The following is a 26,035-nucleotide window of genomic DNA, read 5'->3' on the forward strand; positions in this document are numbered from 1 at the left end:
TCTACAAAACTGATTGACTCGCAGGCAAAAAGTCCTTGCCGTCTTCTGACATCTTTTTGTTTGTCCAATAAATTTTACAGAGACAGTCCGTGGTCAACGTGATGATATTTTATTAACATAACTCATGTCCAATATACGACACATCACATACGAAGTATTTTACTGTTTAATTTTATAATGTCTAGATATGACAATATATATATGTGGCAGGATAGTTTATTGTTGTGATGTCAGGTAGTAATAGCCTATCGGAGAGCACCGGTGCATATAAGGAAGGGTGTCAGGTTCATGGTGATTGAACGTGGGTCATTTTGAGGTGCTCTTCCGGTTTCCGGTTCCGTGTTTCAACAGGGGCCGCCGGGTGTTAATGGGGCGGCTAGCTGTGCGGTGGTTCCGCATTGTTCCAGTCACTTTCAGTTACCTGGGAGGTAAGAGGCTGTTAGCAGCATGGCTAAGCGGTTTTGTTGTGGTCATACAATAGGCTAATGCCGCACGTATGCTTTATTGTAGTGTTTCGCAACGGAAAGAAAAGGGTCAAAAACAAACTTTGTTGTGACAGACTGTCTACCCTCAGGTATGTGAGTTTGTTTTATCCATTTTACGTGGGACGCTAGTTTAAATGCCAGGAGGTGTAGTGTTAATTGCTTTGTATTTCCCCCAGTCAGTGTTATTTCGTTACCTGATGTCTATCTGTATCCGGTTTATTACTGAACCAGTACTGTATCTGTGATTTGGTGTGGCGGACGGCTGTATTTCTTTTGGGAGGTTGGGAGGTTTTAGATTTTTTCAATTGCACTTACTTAATGTGCATAATATTTTCTGTTACGTTCCAGAGAATTTCTGCTGTATGTGCAGTTGAGGCTGCACATTGCTCCCGGGACAATGCTGTTGTTTTGTTCCGTGCTAATTTTTGTGTTCCGTGTTAAATTGCTTTGCTCCTCGCTAAATTGCTTTCTCTTGTAATTGTTTATTTTTGGTTTCAGATCTGTTTCTTGATTTATATCCACACTGTTACCCTCTCTCTCTCTGACACTGTTACCTTGAGGTAGGAAGCCTTTTGCTGAAGTCCGAGTGTGGTAATTAGTTATTCTTTTGTTACTTCATTTAATTGCTCTGTCCTGAAATCTAATTTATATATTTTCTTAGATTGATTTATACTTTCGCCAGTGTTTTGTAAATCTTTATTCTTTTTGTTTTGTTTATTGGGTTTTCTTGGTTTGAGCATTGTCAATTTTAACATATATAGGTTTTTTCTGTTTTGTGTACTCTCTGCAGGAGCTGTAGGCCAAAAGGCCGAGAGGCCTGACTTTCCTTCTCTTTTTGAGTGTGTTTCTGTGCACTGCGTGCTGTGTGACCACCGACAGAAATTTCACTGAGCACTGAGTGAGTGTGTTGTGATTGAGCACATGCATGGTGTGGATATTTAAATCTACTTCTGTTTCAGCCTGTCTTGTGCTGATCAGCTGCAGCCCTGCATGAGTTTTTGATTTTTCTTTTTGTTCATTCTGAAACTTTATTTTACTGGTTGTGTCAATAGATTAAATTGTATCTTTTTTTTGTACCCATGTCTCCTGCTCATTCATTAATTGGTAGAACGAACTTGTGATCCTTATAGTATTGTGAGGTGATTCATATTTCCCTGGGTGAAAGTCCCAGGGTGGCGTAGTCTGTTCATTTACATATTTAGGTTTGCAAATTGTGCTTTCCTTCCATTTACCACTCTGCCATATATATATATATAAATATATATATATATATATATATATATTATATAAAGAACAATATGGTAACATCAATCTATATACAGGAGAAAATATAAACAGTATTAAGTACTTTGACCAGCAGGCAGCTAGACTGGTCCAGTCAGTCTTAGACACTGATGATCAGCTCAGTTACAGGGAAAAAAAACACACCCATTTCCTCATACTTGAGGAGTTTGTCTTTGTGTCTTTTTTTGGTTATTGTTCAGTTATTTGAATACTTGTCCTGTTACCAATCTCTTGCACCATCTCAAATATTTTCTCAAACAATATTTTTACAAATACCTGTAAAATTTGTACTTCTCTGTATTATATTAAACAAACTTTCAAATTATACAGTGGTCTCTAAAAGCTTATAAACAAAAATAAACAAATGCATTCAGAATATAGACAAATTATCAAACATGAAAAATACTTAAGATTGTAAATTTTGTACCCTGCTTGCATGTTTTAATAATACAATTAAATATACAAATGAAAGAAAGGACTGAAATGCCAATGAGAATGAGGGATAACAGCTGACAATGATGAGAGAAAAGGTCAGGTTAATCAGAATACCTTGATACATGCACAGCACTAAACACATCCTTCATACCTTGCTCATTACGTTGGCCCATTTTGTACATGTATATGGCTCCTGACTGACAATCACTAAGCATGGCCATTTATCACAACACAATATGCTCCATTATTTAACACAAAAAGTTGCATTTCAGACTAGCCAATGAAAAGTTATATCATAGTGAGTCAACTCATCGTTTAACACTGCATTTGTCTGCATGTAGAAAAGAAACACAAAAACAAAATCCTCTTAGGAAACCTTAATAACTCTTCTGAACAAGCACATGCTCAGCTTTTTCTCCATCTCCTCTCACTTTGTATATGACTAAATTAGGACACTTGAGTGTCATCAAGTGGTGCATTAATGTAAGGACCCAACAACATTCCACTCTTATTTAAATGAGTTCTTTCTTTGCTTTGTGGAAGTTTTTAATAGCTCTATTTACAAAAGGGTAATACACCAATGTGTGAATGTGCTTAATGTCTCTCTTTTACAGAAACACAGCAAACTCTGGCAAAGAGAACTGAGTCTTATTGTGACTTACTAGAGTGGTTGGGTTGCTGCACCTAGAAGAGAAAATGCAGTCAATCCTTTTGTTGCAACAGATGCAGAAAAGGCTACTTCAAGACATATTTTATGTATTTTTTCTGATAAAAGGGTGTCCATTTTGTGCCACCTACAGATTTCACAAAGGACTTTTGTTGTTGGTGTTTTTACAATTCCCTGATGGCCCTCATGTGCATTGTGGACCATTGACTCACAGACCTTCCTCAGATTTTAACAGCTGAGAACAGGATCCAAAGATGGAGCCCAATTGTGTGCAATTTATTTACACAGTGCAGAGAGTCCAGAACAGTGTGTGAACAGCTTCAAGATATGGCAATTGGACCAGTGGACAGTAATGCAAAAAAACTCAAACACAATACCTGACTCCAAATTTGAAGTAAAATGTAGGGGCAGGCAGGGCAATCTGACATGTGATTTTGAGCTCCAGCACAGTATTGACCTGTGTAGTAAAACAGAGCAAATGAGCAGCCCACTGAAGTAGGGCTGAAAGAGAAACAATCCAATGAGAAGAAGCAGAAAAATCATGCATGTGCACTCTCAAACAGAAAGGGAAAACCCAGGCATGCCACTTAACTCTGGGCCACACCAAACAGATACAGCTAAAAATAAACCAGATCTTCTGGTCTTATTCTTTAAATTATTATGGAACACATATTATTGAGCGATTAAAAAAAATTTCAGTTGCCATTCACTGTGTTCCCATTTGTCATGTGGTGATGTTGGCTCATCAGCTCCTTCTTACCTCAAATCTCTTATTACTAATCATACTGTGCCTCACTCCCTCAGATCTACCAGCACTGCTCGACTTGTACCACCATCTCTCAGGGTAAGAGGTAGGCATACAGCAAGACCCAATTTTGTTCTGGCACCAACATGGTGGAATAAACTTACACTGGATATCCACACAGTTGAGTCACTGGCTATCTTTAAACAACGGGTGAAGACCTACTTCTTCCTGAAACATTTAAACTAGCACTTCTTCCCCTGTTTGTTTACATGTGTATTAATACAAAAGAAGAAAAAGAAAAAACCCTGAACAGACTTTAGATATGTTAATGGTATCTTAAGTTTGCAACCTAGTGAGCCAGTGTCAATGTATTAATTGATAGAGATTTAAAAGTACTTTTGAATGTTCCTCCGGATTGGGGCATCTGCCAAATGGCTGAATTGTAAATGTAAACTGATGTATTTACTGTTCATGGCATTTTTCTCTTGAAAAAAACTGAAAATATGTGTGAACAATTGTGATATTTAGGTCAGTTTACACTATTACTTATGTCGTAATGGGAGTCCATGGTAGTCCATGGTAAAGATCGTTTTCTGACAGGAAGTCATGGCTTGAGGAGCAGGGACAGCCATCTTATCTGCTCAGGTTGGTGTCAGAGTTTTTCCACTCAATCAACTGTGGAAAAGAGTGTGAAGATTTACCTGTTTTGTGGCCTGATGTCAGAATTTCAGTCTGTGGTCTCTCTTTCTTGGATTTACTTTGCTGGATTACTCCTTTGTGCAGTACTTATAGTCATATTCACACCCTCAAGAGAGCAACCCGTAACCTCAAGCAAAAATGGAGATAAACTAAATTAGAGGTTTTTAGAATTGCATATAAGGACAGTATGTCCAGGTATAGACAGGCTCTAAAAGCTGCTAGGGCTCTGAGCACATGAGCAAACTCATATAAAATAACCAGAACAACCCCAGGTTTTTATTTAGCACAGTGGCTAGATTAACAAAAAAACAGAGAACTGTAGTAGTAGCCTTTATTGTCACTGGTCACAGGTACCGTGAAATTAGCCATCAACCTGTCCATACAATATTTCAGGGGGGACTGGACAGGAAGACAGGGAATTGAAAAGAAATACAGCATAACATGATGGAAGGGAGGAGAAAAAAAAACAACCCCCAGACTATGCTCTGGTGGGGAGTACAGTGTGGGAACAGGAAAAACACCTCAGCAACATAAGCACATAAACAGTACGCCATAAACACACAACTTGCAATAGTGGTGGGGAGTGGGGGGTGGAGGTAATCCAGCACAGGCAAGCAGCCATCAGGTCCTGCAGCCTTTATCTTCGGCGCTGGTCGCAGACCTGCTTGTTAGACGGGCGGTACAAAGCGGCAAAGATGTGGGATGGGGGTGGGGGGGTGAGTGCATATCTTTATATACTGTATGTGGGTGTGTGTGTGTGTGTGTGTGTGTGTATGTATAAGTGTGTAGGCCTGGAGAGTCGTTGCTCCCGGAATCAAATCTCGGTGCAAGATTGTCATAGCGATACACAGCAAGTTGCCATGGAGACAGCCTTGATCAGGTCCCAGACAGAGTCAACAATCAGCAGGTGTCTGTGGAAATGGGGGGAGGAACGCAAGAGCGTCTCGCTGCAGTGCTCTTCCAGGGGAATTGTTGTTCCAACAGCGGCCTTGGCCGAGGCCAGTGCTGGTTGAGGGGAGCCGAAATCAGATAAGATTGGGATTGTTTGTTTGGGCGAGTAGACACATTCCAATTTACACGACTACTCTCTTAGTCCATTCTGGTCTCCAAATCGATCAATTTTCCTTTCCAAAGCAGTGAGCTTCTCCGTGATGTTAACCAAAGCAGTATCCAAAGCAGTGAGCTTCATCGTGATGTTATCCATATTGCGGTTATTAGTCCCAGCCTCAGTGCTGACCACTCTGCCCACTGCATCGATCATGACGGGCAGCCTTGGGAGGTTTTGGACAGCTGTCACCGTTTTCTGATTTTCTCGATAACCCAGGGCAATGCCTAATCCAATCTGCAGAACTCCTGTTATCATGGTTCCGAATAGGTAGATATCTTCAATGTCCTCCACGGAAAGAGCCACCAGACACACGACCCACCACTTCTCCCATGCGTCCATCGTATAGCCAGCTGCGAACGATCCGGCAGGGCAGTCAGGTTGCCCTGAACCTAAGCTTCTCATCGAGAAGATGGTGTCAATTGCGTTGAGAGACCAGTTTATCAAATCCATGATATTTTTTAGCTTGGAGAGCAGTGCAGAGAGAGTCTCTCAAAGTATAAGACAATAGATGAGACGAGAGGAGCAAAGCAGGGAAATTAAGGGGGAGGAGAGGGAGAGAAAATGCGACCGCCTTCGTTGAGAGCCAAAAGAGAGACCACATATTATTCCATCACAGTTCAGTAGTGAGGACTTTATGAAATTCTTCATTGATAAAATTGAAAGTATCAGGAACAAAATAGTTGATGTTCAACATATGAGAGCACCTTGTGACTCAGTCTCACCTAAAGCTCTACACTCACAACTACAGTGCTTTACAAGTACAGGACAGGAAGAGTTAGATAAACTTATTACTACAGCTAAACCAACAACTTGTTCACTAGACCCCATTCCAACTATATTACTGAAACAAGTGTTACATAAGGCTGGTGAGCCTCTTCTTAATATTATGAATTCCTCGCTATCTGTAGGTTACATCCCTAAATCCTTCAAGTTGGCAGTTATTTGGCCGCTCATTAAGAAACCTAATTTAGATCCTATGGATGGATGTTGCTGTACCCCCAGTTTAAGGTTCCAGGTTTGTTGATGGTGGAGCGGCTGATCACTTAATGTCCCAGAATACCCACATATTTATCTCACCTTCTGGCTCTTCCTTTTACTTATACTGTCATAGCTAGACTTGATTATTCAACAAAACAGACTAAACCATTAACAGGAGTGGAGATTATACACACAGAGCAAAACTAATGTTTCAAGCTCTACATAAATCAATCTGAAATGGAATGATTTAGACATGGAGTCAATGTCACTCTGTATATAGAAAGGATTCGTGTTTTCGTCTACTGCACATGTAACTCTATTAACTAAAGGATTTTTCATTTTCTAATTATGTTTCATACATAACATACTGTACATGCTTATTGTGAAAACTTAGTGATCGAACAAACAATACAATGCAGGGTAAGACAGGAATGCAGGTCCACTTGAATCTCAGCTTACGTGTAGATCATGCGTAATCAATCACATGGCTGTAAAAATATATCAATCCTTTTTAGTTTGTAGAATAAAAAAGGATTAAAATAAACATTGTTTTAAAGCACAGGAGACCCCTGTATGGATATGTTAGGTTACATTTAGATAGAATACGATAATTCTGCTAATCTTCTGTTTTTCTCATCATTTGTTGTCAAACCTCGTACCAGCTCGTGCTCAGCCTCTCACCAAAAAATGTTGGATTTTTGCCAAGCTGTTTTTTAAGCTATTTAAAGAGATGCAAATGATGCTGGAGCATCATTATCTTATTGAACTCACATAATAATATTCTGCACACTAGATCCAGCACAGGTGAGTGTAAACGCAAACAGCTATTTCTGCTAAGATAAACCTATGATTAATAATCAACTAAATGAACACTTTCTTACAATTGTGATTATGTATAGAAACTATTAATGTAATTTGAAAATTTGTTATAATAATAATAATAAACATTTTTTGTGACTGATTAGTTGGTAAAATCAAACCAATTAAACTCACTATGTGTAATGTTGAATTATTACTGAGAGATGAAAATTATTTGCCTGTAAATATTTATTCATTTTTTAATGAATTTTAAGTTAATGAGTGTCAATTGTTTTATTACATATTTAGCTTATAATGCTTAAAATGTTCTATATTAACATAGACATCTTATACTATTATTATTATTATTATTATTATTATTATTATTATTATTATTATTATTATTTGATTACAGAATCAAGTCATGCTGCTGTTCCTGATGTTGACTTTGTCCTCACTGGGCCACTCGACTCCTCTCTTTAACACGTCCCTGCCACTGGACTGTGAAGATGTTTATGATCTAAAGATAAGCGTAATGGAGAACGCCTCTGTTCCCAGTGGAGTGTACACCATTTACCCAGCAGGGCCTAATAAACCTGTGAATGTGTACTGTGATATGGGCTGCCTGGAAAATGGTGGCCACCAGGATGAGCAGTGGACAGTGAGTAAGAACATGAATCTGTTTAAGGCTGAGTGAAATCACTCTAATGGTAAATAAAGGTGATGAACTGTTTGCTTCGGGTTTTCTGAAATCTATTAATTTTCCCTCATTGTTTTTTTCCTATGTACACCATGCTGTATAATCCACAAACCAGGTGATTCAGAGGAGAATCAATGGCAATGTGAGTTTCTATCGACCATGGCAGCAGTATAAGAATGGGTTTGGTGATCCTGCTGGTGAATACTGGCTAGGTGAGAGAACACAGTAGAACAAACAAACAAATAATTATATAAATAAATATATAAATAAATGTGATGATATAATAAGTATAAGGCAAGCTAAATAAAAGTACTACAAATATATAAGATTACTGTTGTATGAACAGTCCTAGCTGTAATTATCACATTAATAGCTCTTTTTATACTCATTATTCTCTAGTTAAAAAACAGCCCTTGATACAGCTCTTTCTATTATTAGGAATTTCCTTCTTTTAGTGTGTGCAGTGAATGGTACTCATGTATAATAAAGCTCATGATTTATTTTTTTGATAAATTTAATTTCAGGTCTGGAGAACATGTACGTGATGACCAACACAGAGAAGTATCAGCTGAGAGTGGACATGGAGGATTTTGAAAAAGGCAGTGCCTACGCCCAGTACAATACATTCTATATCAGCCAAGAATCCACTAACTACATGCTGAATATTGCTGGCTACATCAACGGAGGAGCAGGTGAGCAACTCAGTACACACCACTTCTAATACTGAAATTACCCACATCAGTATTCAGACCTCTTACTTAACTAAATACTTCAGTAGAGTGCATCTGATTAACATAAACACTGACTATATTTTATGTATTCAACTAATCTAAATAATAAATTTAAAGTGATGAGCATGCAAATATCCTTCACACATAATACAATTTCATAAACCCATTTTTTTTAAATCAATTCTATTAAACTCTAGACATGAGTACAAATATATATAGAGAACTTAATAGTCTGAATGTGGAGCTCAGAAATTCCATTTACAGTATACTGTTTGGTTGGTTGCTGAAAGTTACATGACAGCGTTTATTTGTCATTAAATGGCACGTTGTTAAAATGTTCAAACTGCTTGTCACACTGTCCTCTGTGGTGTCTTTTCCAGGTGATTCGTTGTCCTTTGTGAATGGAAGAGGTTTTTCAACCTTTGACAAAGATCTAACAGGAAACTGTGCCGAGACTAACGCTGGAGGATTTTGGTACAACTCAGGGTACTGGTCAACATGCCACTATGCCAACCCAAATGGTCTTTACAAATATGGGAATGTGAACACAGCATATTCAGGGATCATGTGGCAGTCCTGGAAAGGTTACTACTACTCACTGAAGACCATCGTGATGAAGATCAGGCGCATTCGTGTGGAAGATCTCACAAAACCTTAGCTTTCCAGACCTAGAAAGCCAGAAGAATAGTGAGAAAATCTAATATTTCTGAATGCTATTGGTGACAGATCTTCAGGAAAATGTCAAAATCTACTCATCCATTAATCCTAATAATCAGTATTTGAGTTTATCCTGTGGTACATACCCCTGTCATGTCTTCCTTTCTCGGGTGTATTAGTTTCCTGTCTTAATGAAATAGGTACAGTTACTGTTTTTTCTTATATTCATTTTTAATTAAAAGTTATTTGTGTTCATTAATCTTTCACTTCTTTTCAACTTCATATAATAAATGAAAATCCAATATATTCTGAATGAAATAAAGATTGAGCAAGAGCAATTGAGTCCAGTCTTACATTTCTCAATTTTGTAAAAACACACCTTGCTTATTACTTTATTTACATGAAACTGGGAAAAGGACTGCAGCTTTAAGGTGTTAATGAAAATCTTCAATATTATGGTGTGCAGATGACACACAGTACTATACACACTCTACTATATGCTTAGCAGGGATGAATAAAGTCATTAACCACTAAAAAACCTCAGCAGTTCCTTAGTAATACTGTATACGTGACCCTTTGAAGGATGTTGCACTTGTTCATTAAGACACCTTGTTGGTAAACTCTATCAAATCAAAGCAGCTTGAACAATCACATCAGTGATGTCTGCAAGACAACATACCATCACACTGTAATATCTCAGTAGTAACAGACCTTATATGTGCTTATTTATAATGAAGGCATAACACACACCTGGTCAACATCTGAGCAGTTTATTGTCCCTTTAAGACCATGTACAATAATTGGTGTAATTTCTAACACTTGCTAATTTATAACATCTGCTCCTATTCATTATTTAATTTATATTTCATTATACTCAGTTGTGGACTCGTCGATCCCCCAAGCTGAGGTCACTGAGGTAGTTGAGAAGCTCCTCAGTGGCAAGGAACCAGGAGTGGATGAGATCCGCCCTGAGTACCTCAAGTCTCTGGATGTTGTGAGGCTTGGTTGACACGCCTCTGCAACGTCGCGTGGCGGCTGGGGACAGTGCCTCTGGACTGGCAGACTGGGGTGGTGGTCCCTCTGTTTAAGAAGGGGGACCGGAGGGTGTGTTCCAACTACAGGGGATCACACTCCTCACCCTCCCTGGAAAAGTCTATGCCAGGGTACTGGAGAGGAGAATTCGGCCGATAGTCGAACCTCGGATTCAGGAGGAACCTCGGGTTTCGTCCCGGTTGTGGAACACTGGACCATCTCTATACCCTCGCCAGGTTGCTGGAGGGTTCATGGGAGTTTGCCCAACCAGTCCACATGTGCTTTGTGGATCTGGAGAAGGCATTCGAATGTGTCCCTCATGGTGACCTGTGGGGGTGCTCTGGGAGTATGGGGTCCGGGGCCCTCTGCTAAGGGCTGTTTGGTCCCTATATGACCGGAGCAGGAGTTTGGTTTGCATTGCTGGCAGTAAGTCAGACTTGTTCCCGGTGCATGTTGGACTCCGGCAGGGCTGCCCTTTGTCACCGGTCCTGTTCATTATCTATATGGACCGGATTTCTAGGCGCAGTCGGGGGCCGGAGGGAGTCCGGTTTGGGGACCACAGGATTTCGTCTCTGCTTTTTGCAGATGATGATGTCCTGTTGGCTTCCTCAAATCAGGACCTTCAGCGTGCCCTGGGACGGTTTGCAGCCGAGTGTGAAGCGGCGGGGATGAGAATCAGCACCTCCAAGTCCGAGGCCATGGTTCACAACCGGAAAAGGGTGGCTTGCCCCCTTCAGGTTGGTGGAGAGCTCCTGCCTCAAGTGGAGGAGTTTAAGTATCTTGGGGTCTTGTTCAAGAGTGAGGGAAGGATGGAGTGGGAGATCGACAGGAGGATCTGTGTATCTTCTGCAGTGATGCGGTCGATATACCGGTCTGTTGTGGTGAAGAAAGAGCTGAGCCGCAAGGCGAAGCTCTCTATTTACCAGTCGATCTACGTTCCTACCCTCACCTATGGTCATGAGCTTTGGGTCATGACCGAAAGGACAAGATCCCGGATACAGGCAGCTGAAATGAGTTTCCTCCGCAGGGTGGCTGGGTGCTCCCTTAGAGACAGGGTGAGGAGCTCGGTCACTCGGGAGGAGCTCAGAGTACAGCCGCTGCTCCTCCACATCGAGAGGAGTCAGCTAAGGTGGCTCGGGCATCTGTTCCGGATGCCTCCTGGACGCCTCCCTGGGGAGGTGTTCCGGGCATGTCCAACCGGGAGGAGGCCCCGGGGAAGACCTAGGACACGCTGGAGGGACTATGTCTCTCGGCTGGGCTGGGAACGCCTCAGTATTCCCCCCGGAAGAGCTGGAAGAAGTGTCTGGGGAGAGGGAAGTCTGGGCGTCCCTGCTTAGACTGCTGCCCCCGCGACCCGGTCCCGGATAAGCGGTAGAAAATGGATGGATGGGTGGATTTCATTATACTCTTGTAGACTGCTTAAATAATTAAGTCAGTGTCTGAATATTTATGGACCTGTCTGTATAGCTGTATATTTTGTATACATGTAAGTTGTATTTATGTTTAGTTTTATTTTTATTCTCCTGTATTATCAGTACACAACATTTTGCAACTTTTCCAACAGAAAATGTAATGTAGGAAAATGTTTGTATGTAAGGAAAGTAAGCCACATATTTTGCAAAAGGTGAAATTTTAGACAATTCTACTGCTGGAGAAAAAGAAGTGAATGTGACAATCTTATATTGAATTACTACAGATTGTCCTACGCAGTAAAACCTCCCAACTTGTTTTCTTATGCACCTGCAGGCAGTGTACCTGAGACATCTGGTGTGTTTTAAAGCAAATGATTGTCACACAAACACTGACTTTGTTTAGTTTATTACTGTTTCTTGCACTTTTGTTTAATTTATTATATATATATATATATATATATATATATATATATATATATATATATATATATATATATATATATACATAGTGAAATATTTTAAAATATAAAGAACAATCTGATAACATCAATCATTAAACCGGGCATATATGAACAGTATTCAGTTCTCTGACCAGCAGGCAGCTAGTTGGACTGGTCCTGTCTGCCTTTGATGTTTACGATCAACTCAGACTAACAAGATGGCGCCGCGGATGGCAGCCTCAGTGCTTAGCTCCTCAGTGTTTACTCTGTTTTTGTTAGTTTTTCCTGCACTTTATCAAGGAAATCCGGTCAGTTTCACCAGAGATGAACTGCTGAACACCTGGCTTATCTGAAGGACATTACTGGACCCTTACTGGACCCTCTGCAGTTTGCCTACAGGGCAAACAGGTCTGTGAATGATGCAGTCAATATGGGACTGCATTATGTTCTGCAGCATTTGGACAGACCAGGGACCTATGTGAGGATCCTGTTTGTGGACTTCAGCTCTGCTTTCAACACCATCATCCCATCACTCCTTCAGCCCAAGTTATCCCAGCTATCCGTGCCCTCCTCTGTCTGTCAGTGGATCACCAGCTTTCTCACAGACAGGCAGCAGCTAGTGCGACTGGGGAAACTCAAATCCAGCACCCGCACCATCAGCACTGGCGCCCCCCAGGGCTGTGTTCTCTCCCCACTGCTCTTCTCTCTGTACACGAATGACTGCACCTCTCATGACCCCTCTGTCAAGCTCCTGAAGTTCGCAGACGACACCACACTGATCGGCCTCATCCAGGACGGTGACGAGTCTGCTTACAGACTGGAGGTGGAACGGCTGGCTGTCTGGTGCAGCCTTAACAACCTGGAGCTGAACACGCTCAAGACAGTGGAGATGATCGTGGACTTCAGGAGAAACCCCCCTGCTCTCCCCCCACTCACCATCATGGACAGCATTGTGACAGCAGTGGAGTCATTCAGATTCCTGGGAACCACAATCTCCCAGGACCTGAAGTGGGACATTCACATTGACTCTATTGTGAAAAAGGCTCAGCAGAGGTTGTACTTCCTTCGCCAGCTGAAGAAGTTCAACCTGCCACAGGATCTGCTGAAACAGTTCTACACTGCAATAATTGAATCCATCCTCTGCACTTCAGTGACTGTTTGGTTTAGCTCAGCCACCCAATCCGACCTCAGGAGACTACAGAGGGTAGTTCGGACTGCTGAGCGAATCATTGGCACAACTCTCCCTACACTCCAAGACCTGTACTTCTCCAGAGTGAGCAAAAGGGCAAAGAAAATCACTCTGGACTCCTCACATCCAGCACACTTACTATTTGAACTGTTGCCATCTGGCCGACGCTACAGAGCCCTGTGTACCAAAACGACCAGATATAGGAACAGTTTCTTCCCTCAGGCAATACATCTGATGAACACTTAACATACATCTGATGGACACCTAACATACACAGAACAATACCTATTCTTACATTGTCTGCAAGTACGCATTTATATTTTATTTTGCACATCTATATTTGAATTTGCACATCTTTACTTCAATTTGCACACTTATATTACAATTTGCACATACAACTGTCTATTATTTATATGTTCATGTCTTACCATTGCTACATGTTTACACTGTGGAGCTCCTGTACTAGAAAAAATTCCTTGTATGTGGAAACATACTTGGCAATAAAGACCTTTCTGATTCTGATTCTGATTCTGAATCTGATTCTGATTCTGATTCTGATTTCTAGGAAAAAAACACACTAATTTTCTCATATTTAATGATTTTTCTAAATGTGTCATTTTCATTTTTTTGTACTGTTGTGGAATTTTGGAGAAAATAACAGACTGGCAGGCATGGGTAGGAGTAAAAATTTTAAAAATGTATTTGTACTGCTGTGCAACAAGACCAAACACTCTGTGAAACATGAAAAAGAAAAATCCCCCATCAGTTGTTACAATGGGTATTTATCATCAACTTTTAGTCACAAACAACATCTCATTCTAAAATTTTCCATTAGAGTACCACACCTAATATTTATTTCAAATTAATCAGATTTTAAGTTAGAAAACTATAATATAATATAATATAATATAATATAATATAATATAATATAATATAATATAATATAATATAATATAATATAATATAATATAATATAATATAATAAGCACACCAGTAAATAACAACAGTGCAGTTCCCTCTCCTTCTCTTTTGTCATCTCCATCAATACTTTCAAAAATACCTATAATATTTAGTATTACATTAAACAACAGACTTTAAAATAATACAGAATAATGTTTGAAAGCTTATAAACAGAATCAAAGAAGTGTTCTACAGATTTGTATTTTTATGTACTCTGGCTTCATGCACATTGGTTTTATGCACTTCAATCACCACTGTAACATCATCTATTGCACCATCACCCAAATATTAACACTTACTGTTCACTATATTCGCTTCTGATTTTAATTACTTAAATAACATGACCACACCATGTATACTTTGTAAAGTATCGTCAGTTTACCTGAGTACCAAGCCTTGTTCTATTGCTATCATTTGATTTCTAATTTTCTTTTAGTTTAGGAGTTGCTCTCTTTGTCTCTGTGCTTCTTATTTGTTTGCCTCACTAACTGCTTTCTGTTATTTCCTTTGTCTCATGTTTCGGCTTGTAGGCTCTTGTTTTCTAGTAAAATTCTGCATATGGATTCTAATTCTTTTTCAGCCTCTGCTTCTTAGAGTCACAAGCAACAACAGTGTTTCCTGTCAAACACCCATAATCAATGTGAGACAAAATTTACTTTCATCAGTATAAAATTTGTCTTGCAGACCTTTCCACACTGATGCAGGATTGTTAGCTAAAAACCTGCTTTTCAGCTTTGCAGAGTACATTTACATTTACATTTACAGCATTTGGCAGACGCCCTTATCCAGAGCGACGTACATAAGTGCTTAAATCTCTAACATTGAATACATTAATGCTGGATCACTAAGTTACATACTTAAGATACCATGAGTTTAAAACATTTGTTCAAAGTTACAATGAAAAAGTGTCAAAGGTGTTTTTTTTTGTTTTGTTTTGTTTTTTTTTTTTGTTTTTTTGTTTTTTTAAAAAATGCAAAAGATAAGGAAGGAAGTGCTAGTTGAAGTGTTTCCTGAATAAGTAAGTCTTCAACCGCCGCTTGAAAAGTAGCTTTTTTGGCTTCTTTTGTGACTTGAAAACTACACCAGGTTATGTACGTATGTAACCCGGTTCCCTGCTGCGTTACTGGCCACGCACAGGGCGTCCTTTCACGCTTCCTTCAGACAAATAGAAGCTGGAACAGTGTGACGTAGATGCCCTTATATGGTCTTACTGATGCTGCATCAGTGCTGAATCTATTAGAATGCTTCTTTGAGGAAGTTGTGTCTGAAGCTCTGTGTGCACACACACCATTTTAATGGCTCGGAAATAACACGTGACGAAGTGATTACACGCCAGTAAGTCCATATGAGGGCATCTACGTCACACTGTTCCAGCTTCTATTTGTCTGTAGGTCTCGTTCCCTTCTCAGGGAACTGGGTTACATACGTAACCTGGTGTAGTTCCCTTTCGAGGGCTGACACTATGGGAACGCCAATACCAACACTGCCACACACTGGTCGATGACTGCGCCAGAGGCCGTGAGAGAGCATGAGCAGACTGGGGACAGAATATCAAAAGCCCTGCAGGACCTGGGACCCTGGAGTGGGGTCCAAGTCCAGGTCATAGAATCTGATAAAGGTGTGCGGAGAGGACCAACCTGCCGCAGCACAAATATCTTCAAGGGGGACACCCCTGGCCATGGCACTGGATGAGGCGATGCCCCTAGTACAGTGAGCCCTGATGCACGAGAGGTGAGGCAAGACCGCGCATCTCATAGGCCTGAGTAATGGCGTCCACTACCCAGTGCGCCAGGCGCTGTTTGGAATCCGGATTACCCCTATTCCTTCCCCCAAAACAGACAAAAAGGGCGAGGAGTTACGCCACGAGCTAGAGCGGTGGACATAAGTCCTCAAGGCTTTTACCAGGAAAAGCAAATGCAGCCTCTCCTGTTCCGTCAACTACATTTATGGCATTTAGCAGACACCCTTATCCAGAGTGACTTACAACTGAGCAACTGAGGGTTAAGGGCCTTGCTCTGGGGCCCAGCAGTGGCAGCCTGGTGGACCTGGGGTTCGAACCCATGACCTTCCGATCAGTAGCCCAACACCTTAACCACTGAGCTACCACATCCCGTACTCATGGGGTGCGGGACAGTAGGCCTGCAGGATGATTGGACAACCCGCCATCCTAGGCACCTTAGGGACATATCCTGCCCTGGGGTGCAGAATAGCCTTGGACATGCCATGGGAAAATTCTAGGCAGGCGGGGGCAATCAACAAAGCCTTCAAATCACCCACTGTTTTGAGAGAGGCCAAGGCTAGAAGCAGAGCCAACTTCAGGGTCAGAAACTTCTCAGAGGCTGACTCCATGGGCACAAAGGGGGCTTCCAGAAGCCCCTCCAGGACCACAGAGAGGTCCCAGGAAGGAAGGCGTGGTCTACAGGAAGGCCTCAGCTGCCTGACACTATGCAGAAAGCAAGAGACCCAAGGAGGCCCCAAGGACAGGTTCGTGGTTCGTGGTGATGGCAGCCATGTACACCTTTAAAGTAGACGGGGACAGGCCCCGAGAAAAGCAAGACTGCAAGAACTCCAGCACTGTACCGACCGGGCAGTGAACTGGATCCTGAGAATGTTCATTGCACCAGAGGTGAAAAAGCCTCCACTTCAGACCATACAGCATCCTAGTGGAGGGAGCCCTAGCATTTAGCAGAGTCTCTGTCACATCAGATGAGAGGCCTGCCTCTAGGAACTGGTCCCCCTCAGGGGCCAGACCCAAAGCTTCCACATCTGATATAGGACACCACCGTGGTGCTGTCTGTCCGTACTAAGACATGATAGCCCTTGAGGTGTGGGAGAAAGTGTTTCAATGCTAGAAACACAGCCCTCATCTCCAGGCAATTTATGTGCCACGAGAGATAGGGGCCCTCCCATAGACCCTGGGCAGTGCGGCCATCCAAGGCTGCTCCCCAGCTTGAAAGCAAGGCGTCCGTCGAAAGAGTCCTGCGACGGTGACACGCCTATAGAACGGGACCCAAGGCCACAAACCAGGGTCTTTTCCACATAAGAAGGGTACGAAGCCCACGGCGCATAACCCGTATAACCCTGAGGGGATGTCTGCGAGGATGAAAGCCCGCACCCCTTGAGCCAGAGCTGGAATGGCCTCATGTAAAGCAGACCCAAAGGGAAAACGTTGGCTGCTGCTGACATGAGGCCAAGCACCCTCTGTGCCTCGGTGACAGAGAGGCCTCGGCCTAGCCGAATAGCTTTTACTGCTGACAAGATGGAAGCCACCCAAGTGGGAGACAGATGTGCCCGCATCGTGGTGGAGTCCCATACTACCCCCAGTAAGGTGGTTCTCTGAGAAGGAGAAAGCACACACTTTCCTGGGTTCAGCCTAAGGCCTAAAGACCTCATGTGGGCAAGCACAGCATCTCGATGACTGGCTGCCATAGCCTCCGACTGGGCCAGAATGAGCCAGTCATCCAGGTAATTCATACACGGATGCCATGGAGACCCAACAGTGCCAGGGCAGCATCCATGCACTTTGTAAACGTGGTTGGTGAAGGGGCTAGGCCAAATGGAAGAAAACAATACTGGTACACTTAGCCCCCGAAAGCAAACCTGAGGAACTTCCTGTGCTCTGGCAGAATGCTTATGTGAAAATAAGCGTCTTTGAGTTCGATTGTCACAAACCAGTCTTTGAACCTGATCTGGGACACAATAACCTTGAGCATGAGCATTTTGAACTTGTAAGTCTTCAGAGTACAGTTCAGAGCCCGCAGGTCCAAAATCGGACGCATCCCCCTGTCCTTCTTGGGAACAACGAAATATCGGCTGTAACAGCCGGAGTCCCACTCTGGGAGGGGAACATGCTCTATGGCCCCTTTCCTCAGAAGTGAGAGAATTTCCTCTTGGATCCAGTACACTGGAACTCAGTACACACCACTTCTAATACTGAAATTACACACATCAGTATTCAGACCTCATACTGTCTATATTTAATGCATTTAAATAACTTAAATAGTAATTTCTACTTAAACGGCTGCAGACAGACACACAGGTTGATTTGTCAGCAAATGCCAATTTTCTGTACATTATCTTTAACACATTACAGAATGATTGATTTGCTTGTCCTTCACACTGTGTCTTTTGTAGGTGATTCTTTGTCCTATGTGAATGGAAGAGGTTTTTCAACTTTTGACAAAGATCTAACAGGAAACTGTGCCGAGTCTAATTCTGGTACAGCTGGTGGCCATGCCACTATGCCAACCCAAATGGCCTGTACAAATATAGGAATGTGGGCACAGCATATTCAGGAATCATGTGGCAGTCCTGGAAAGGTTACTACTACTCACTGAAGACCATCACGATGAAGATCAGATGGATTTGTGTGGAAGATCTCACAACCTTAGCTTTCCAGACCTAGAAAACCAGAAAAGTAGAATAGTAAAAAATTCTAATATTTCTTAATGCCTCTGGTCAGAGATTTTCAGTACAATCTAAAAATCCATTAATCCTAATCTTCAATATCTGGCTTTATCCTGTGGTGCATACCACATAACATTCTCCATTCGCGGGTGTATTAGTTTTCTTTCTTAATGAAATAGGTACAGTTATATAAAGGATTACTTTTTTCTTGTACGCAATTTTGATTAAAAGTTCTTTGTGTTTATTAATCTTTCACTTCTTTTCGACTTCATATAATGAACGAAAATCCAATATATTCTGAATAAAATAAATATTGAGCAAGAGCAGTCCAGAGTCCAGTCTTACATTCCTCATTTTTCTAACAACACACCTTTCCTATTACCTTATTTACATGAAACTGGAAAAAAGACTGAAGATTTAAGGTGTTAATGAAAATCTTCAACACTATCATGGTGCACAGGATTCATTGCGTTTAAACTTTAAAGCACGTTTCCTCCACTACTTGTCACAACCAGGGTAGGAAGGAGACAGACCCGTACGCAGGATAGCTTCAAATGAAAGGGGTTTAATAAATAATAAAGACAACACAGTAAAAGACGATAACTAAAACAATACAAATGACGACACTTAACAATGACTAACGATGACTAACGTAACTAAACGTAGCTAATGATTTAGCGCTGCCATCGGCAACGTGGCTCACTTAAATATAAAAGACAATGAGACACAATTAGGAACAGGTGTGGATACAGGGAGGAGTAAAAGAAAGCAGGGCAGACACGTGACAACAACAATAACAATAGCACATGGTCAAAAGTCGGGGCTGATCCCTGACACTACTCTGCAACTGGATAAAAAGCTAGACTACCACAAGAACTGTTGTTAACTTGTAACTTTTTATCACTGCTCTATAGAAAGCATCATGACAAACAGAATTTCAACATGGTATCTCTATTGCATGGCAGTGGACCGGAGAGTGCTCTAATGTGTCATCTCCAGTGCACTCATCTCCCAGGTCTGGAAGACATATATAGGACAGGAAGGCAACTAGCATCTGCAAGGACTTTACACATCCAGGCCACCATCTCTTTGAAGTGCTTTACCTCAAGCAGGTGTTATAAAAAAATCTATTCTCGCACAACCAGATTTAAGAACAGTTTCCCAGAGGTGTGACTGCTCTGAATCACACTGGATACCTTACCTTACAATTATGCATCCACACTATCTGCCGGTGTGCACTGTTTACATACAAACATAACGTAACATCGAACATTGTTTACATGTACAATATTGTTGTATACTGTTTTTTGTACTGTCTCACTTGTAGGCTGCACTACATTTTATATTTTATACGTTTACATCTATCAAAACAACAATAAACTTATGATTGTACATATCTTAGAATTGTACATATCTTAGTATTGTACATACTCTGAACATGCTGTAAATATACTCACAAACACGTGTGCAATACTGACGCAGTTAGAACTGTATACACACAATGACAATAAAGTAGTTCATTCATTCATAATGAACTCTTTGCTTGTGTGTATAAAAGGCATAAACCACAGGAAATCTCATAAGATTTTTGGTATTACTGTAGACACGAACCTTTGAAGAAAGTTGTGCTTGATATTATGACAGTTCTGCTGTTGAAAATAAGTGAGTGTGACATAAAGAACTGCTGCAGATTCTCCAACATGCAGTAAAAACCTTATCATTTCCTCTTTTTCCTCTTACCAACCATTTCAAATCATTTCCTTATACACCTGCACAAAGTATAGCTGAGAAGGATTTTACTGTTTAATTTTATAATGTCTAGATATGTAAATATATACATATACAGTATATAGTTAAATGTTTTTAAATGTCTATATATTTATATTTTCTTTTTATTATATATTATTATATAAAAAACAATATGATAATGTCAATCTATATATAGGAGAAAATATAAACAGTATTAAGTACTTTGACCAGCAGGCAGCTAGACTGGTCCAGTCAGTCTTAGACACTGATGATCAGCTCAGTTACAGGAAAAAAACACACCCATTTCCTCATACTTGAGGAGTTTGTCTTTGTGTCTTTTTTTGGTTATTGTTCAGTTATTTGAATACTTGTCCTGTTACCAATCTCTTGCACCATCTCAAATATTTTCTCAAACAATATTTTTACAAATACCTGTAAAATTTGTACTTCTCTGTATTATATTAAACAAACTTTCAAATTATACAGTGGTCTCTAAAAGCTTATAAACAAAAATAAACAAATGCATTCAGAATATAGACAAATTATCAAACATGAAAAATACTTAAGATTGTAAATTTTGTACCCTGCTTGCATGTTTTAATAATACAATTAAATATACAAATGAAAGAAAGGACTGAAATGCCAATGAGAATGAGGGATAACAGCTGACAATGATGAGAGAAAAGGTCAGGTTAATCAGAATACCTTGATACATGCACAGCACTAAACACATCCTTCATACCTTGCTCATTACGTTGGCCCATTTTGTACATGTATATGGCTCCTGACTGACAATCACTAAGCATGGCCATTTATCACAACACAATATGCTCCATTATTTAACACAAAAAGTTGCATTTCAGACTAGCCAATGAAAAGTTATAGTCAACTCATCGTTTAACACTGCATTTGTCTGCATGTAGAAAAGAAACACAAAAACAAAATCCTCTTAGGAAACCTTAATAACTCTTCTGAACAAGCACATGCTCAGCTTTTTCTCCATCTCCTCTCACTTTGTATATGACTGAATTAGGACACTTGAGTGTCATCAAGTGGTGCATTAATGTAAGGACCCAACAACATTCCACTCTTATTTAAATGAGTTCTTTCTTTGCTTTGTGGAAGTTTTTAATAGCTCTATTTACAAAAGGGTAATACACCAATGTGTGAATGTGCTTAATGTCTCTCATTTACAGAAACACAGCAAACTCTGGCAAAGAGAACTGAGTCTTATTGTGACTTACTAGAGTGGTTGGGTTGCTGCACCTAGAAGAGAAAATGCAGTCAATCCTTTTGTTGCAAGAGATGCAGAAAAGGCTACTTCAAGACATATATTATGTATTTTTTTCTGATAAAAGGGTGTCCATTTTGTGCCACCTACAGATCTCACAAAGGACTTTTGTTGGTGGTGTTTTTACAATTCCCTGATGGCTTTCACATGCATTGTGGACCACTGACTCACAGACCTTCCCCAGATTTTACCAGCTGAGAACCTCTGAAACCAAAATCATCTTGCACATTGATCTCATGCATTAGTCTGTAGTACTGATGTAGAACAGGATCCAAAGATGGAGCCCAACTGTGTGCAATTTATTTACACAGTGCTGAGGGTCCAGAACAGTGTGTGAAAAGCAAATTTATCCTTCAAGATATGGCAATTGGACCAGTGGACAGTAATGCAAAAAACTCAAACACAATACCTGACATCAAATTTGAAGTAAAATGTAGGGGCAGGCAGGGCAATCTGACATGATTTTGAGATTCAGCACAGTATTGAACTGTGTAGTAAAACAGAGCAGCCCACTGAAGTATGTGCTAGCTCTTTCAGTACCTTTTGTGGTCACAGCTTAGTTAAGGCTTGATGGTCAAACCACATAGTAAATCTGACCCCACATGTATGTACTCCACTTCTCCACTGATGACCACTTGCAGCCTTGAGTCAAATAATGCAAGAGCAGTGCTTCATACAAGGATCTATGATTTCAGCAAAGCTTTTTTGAACTTCATCAGACCAGTGAAATTTACTGTCATCTCTCAGGCATGCAAGGCACCACTATGGAAACTAATTTGGGAATAAATTTAGTGTACCATGAGAAGAGGCCGAGCAAAGAATGCAAATGAACAGCATCTGATGGTGCACATGCATCCACAATTGCAGATGATCCAGCTGAATCTCTATGCAGTCATCATATGTCACTAAAATTTCAAGCTTTTAGAATTGAAATCTGGACTTATTCTGCAATCCAGCATCTTTGAGATATTGAAACCTATTTTTAGTGCATTACTATGCTCCTGAAGTTACCATCCACTAACAATGATGTTATCTAGATAATTTGCTATCTAATAATGTTTTGGAGTCTTTTTAGAATGATGACCATAATTTTTTTAAATGCAGATAAAGACACCAAGCCATAAGGTACCTTGCACCACCTGAAGAAGAATCCCTTGTGTGTAATGAATGCAATGAGGTCCCTGCTGTCTTCTGCTGCAAGTGATCCCTGAAAAATGCTGAGGCAGCGTTCCATCAATGTTATCATCCTGGTGGCAACCCAAGATGCACTCAATTGCATGACCCATTAAACCCAAGATGGATCAACTCATAAGAGCAACGAAAAGATGGCCACAGCCAGAGAAAGTGAGACCTGTAGAAGGGGTTGAATGGGTCGCAATGGACCGTTTCTTTGAGGCAGGTACTGGAGCATGCCCTCACTCCCATGGAAATCAGCCAGGGTGTGAGATGAGATCCCTGATCTGAAAGAGCCAAACCATCACATCAAAAGTAGAAGGTCCAGGCCAGTGCTGCTGAAGCAGACACACACAGACACACACACAAACCCTGTCTCTGTTGTTTTACCAGGTTACACAAGAAGGGGCTTTTGGGTGGGAGCAAAAAGAGGATGCATGGTTTAAGCATTGTTGGGGCCAGGCAGAACAGATTGAGGAAGTAAACGTGGAGTCCAAGGCGAATTGTTGTATTAACACATCAAACAACAAGGACAACAATTTGTGCCTACCCCTTACCATGCCTGTGTAGCAGCGTACAGTACCTGGACTACATGGTTATACACTCTACAACCTGGTCCGATCATATAAAAGACTTGGGGAGGTGCTGGAACATCTACAGAAGGCGGGGTTAACTGCAAACCCCCAGAAGTGCCAGTTGAGGCTGACCGAGATACAGTACCTGTGTTATCATATTGGTCAGCAGTTACTACAAGAGTTTGCCCCTGCGATTAACCCCAATCCACAACAAAGAAACAGTTACATGCCTTTTGGGGGTTGGCAGGTTACGTTCACAGATTTGTCTCTAAGTTCTTCTCTCTAGCCTTCCCCTTCTCAGATCTGACAAAGGAGGGCCTACCGGACTGAATGCAGTGGATCACCGAGACAAGACAGGCAGCCCTTCTTCGTCCAGACTGACTGATCAGACAGAGGACTCTGTTGTCACAGACCTTTCAAGTAGAGGAATACCCAGCCCTCAGCCAGGGCAACAGCATCCGGCAGACCAATCAGAGCTGCCACAGCATGGTTTGGTTGAGTGAAAGAATAATAACACTAGCATTGTAGCAGAGTGAGATTGCATTCTAGTTTTAAAGCTAGCTAGTCAGGCTGCTAACATCAAACAGTGGTTCATTTCGGTGTATGAGCTGACAGTTCTCTCAAATTTTTCTTCTTACAGATAAAATTATTTTTTACTACTTCTTCTGCTTTTTTATCCTGAACAAGTTCCTTACTTTGGAGGTTCTCCTGTAATGTCTGAGCTGCAACTCCACAAATGTAGGATGGCTATTAAAACTATTTTTCAAAAAGCAAATTTAGGGGATTTCTATTTCTCTTTCCATTTGTTTTTTCTTTTGTAACAGGATTTTGTAATATTCATAATTTTTTCATAATGATTTTTTTCCCTTCAGGATTCACTACTTGTTTGTGTGTTTAAACGGTTGATTAATACGGTGACCTTTTTTAGACTAGGTTATCTTACTGTAAAAATGTCCAAACCTAACAGTATTAAACCTCAGGTCTCTCTTTACAACCTCACAAGAAAGAAGGACAAACTACAAAATGAAACAGAAATCAAGCAGCTGAACCATGAATACAACAAAATTCTGAAAGTTATTTGCCTAAATAATGTTAGGTAGATGATAACAAATGACATAACAAGCTAGATAAGGTAGGTAAAGTTCATCAGTATATTATATGTGGTAAGGAAAAAAAATGGGTAAGAGCACTTATAAAGCTGTAAACATACATTGTTGCTTATTTCATGAACTGTTTTAAAAGATATATAGACTTTTTTTATACAACATAAGAAAATTGGAGAATAATTACATAAAAATATTAAAAAGATCAAGGGTTAGCATAAAGTTAGTGTCTGTAATGCCAGAGAGGCAGCGCCATCTGCTGATTACAGGTCGGTAACAACAACTAGTAATAATGCATCTATTCGATATACAGTACACACTTTAGCCTTAAGCTAATCTGACAGACTTTAGCCTTAAGCTAACCCGACAGACTTTAGGTTGAAGCTAACCTGACAGACTTTAGGTTGAAGCTAACCTGACAGACTTTAGCCTTAAGCTAACCCGAAAGACTTTAGCCTTAAGCTAACCTGACAGACTTTAGCCTTAAGCTAACCTGACAGACTTTAGCTTTAGGCTAACCTGACAGATTAAGCTAAAAGGGACACAAAAGTTGTTGTTTTAATGATAAATATATTTTATGTACTAATTACTAATATTGGCTTTAGCCGTAGCTTATAAAAAATAAGTTAACTAAAACACATTTATTTTTTATAAGTTAGCTGTAACTTATGGCGACGTCTTTAGACGTCTGTAGCTAATACAGTCAGTGACGTGTAAAATGTTACGATTCCAGGAAACGTTAGTTGTTTATTCCCACCCGTATTCTGACAAATCCGCTCTTACTTCCGTGTTCTGTTTGCGTGTATGGGCGAATAAGACGAAAGAAGGAAGCGTTTGAACAAATCCTCGCACAGACAGCGGGAACGCGCCATCCAATCGCAGGGCAGGGGGCGGGGTTTTGTTCGAAAGTGGGTTTGAGGAACAAAAACATGACAGCCGAGGAAGTGGGAGAAGTTAAAATCAGCTTCATATGCTAACTTTTTATAGAAAAGGAGTTAAATTCAGTGGAATATACAAGATGATTTTACACCGTGTTGTTTACGGGCTGCTTTCGGTGTTGGTGTGTTTAAGCGACGCCAGAATCCATCACCTCACTTTGAAGGTAAGTTGATGTGGTTTAAGCTAAACTATGCTAAGCTACATAAAGTTGTGACGCCAGCACTTCAACATGGAGTTTATTAAACATGGAGTTTATTAAACAGTTTATTAAACATGGAATATTGAGTTCATTAAACATGTAGTTTATTAAACAGTTCATTAAACATGGAGTTTATTAAACAGGATAAATTAAAGAGATGTTTGTAGAGAATCTCTTGTTGTGACGTTCGCTTGATCTGTTGCTGACACTCCTGAGTAATTAATTAATTAATTAAGACATATATACATTACTACAATAAGTCACACGTTATAATGCGTT

The 26,035-nt window shown here is 40.6% G+C and overlaps 2 protein-coding genes and 1 long non-coding RNA gene across 4 annotated transcripts in view; all 3 read left to right on the forward strand.

The window, feature by feature from the left end:
* The first annotated feature begins 434 nt into the window (after window positions 1-434).
* On the forward strand, window positions 435-1,681 carry LOC132839700 (uncharacterized). 2 transcript variants are annotated; one of them, XR_009647755.1, is made up of 3 exons: window positions 435-574; window positions 984-1,076; window positions 1,276-1,681. It is a non-coding gene; the product is annotated as an uncharacterized LOC132839700 (long non-coding RNA). The 2 variants fall into 2 exon arrangements; XR_009647754.1 differs by having other exon boundaries at window positions 984-1,045.
* A 5,382-nt stretch (window positions 1,682-7,063) lies between these two features.
* LOC132839699 (microfibril-associated glycoprotein 4-like) lies at window positions 7,064-9,629 on the forward strand. Its single transcript, XM_060860823.1, has 5 exons — window positions 7,064-7,205; window positions 7,615-7,860; window positions 8,015-8,111; window positions 8,424-8,591; window positions 9,011-9,629. The coding sequence occupies exons 2-5, from the start codon at window positions 7,624-7,626 to the stop codon at window positions 9,286-9,288; spliced, it is 780 nt and encodes a 259-aa protein (XP_060716806.1). The 5' UTR covers window positions 7,064-7,205; window positions 7,615-7,623; the 3' UTR covers window positions 9,289-9,629.
* Window positions 9,630-25,213: 15,584 nt separating this feature from the next.
* LOC132839165 (protein GPR108-like) overlaps window positions 25,214-26,035 on the forward strand; it is an 18,357-nt gene continuing 17,535 nt past the window's right edge. Inside the window, exon 1 of the mRNA XM_060859990.1 lies at window positions 25,214-25,720. Within this exon, the coding sequence (XP_060715973.1) occupies window positions 25,589-25,720 (132 nt within the window). The 5' untranslated portion in view covers window positions 25,214-25,588. The remainder of the gene's footprint in view (window positions 25,721-26,035) is intronic.

The sequence above is a fragment of the Tachysurus vachellii genome, chromosome 24, assembly GCF_030014155.1.
Source record: "Tachysurus vachellii isolate PV-2020 chromosome 24, HZAU_Pvac_v1, whole genome shotgun sequence".
Taxonomy (NCBI): Eukaryota; Metazoa; Chordata; class Actinopteri; order Siluriformes; family Bagridae; genus Tachysurus; species Tachysurus vachellii.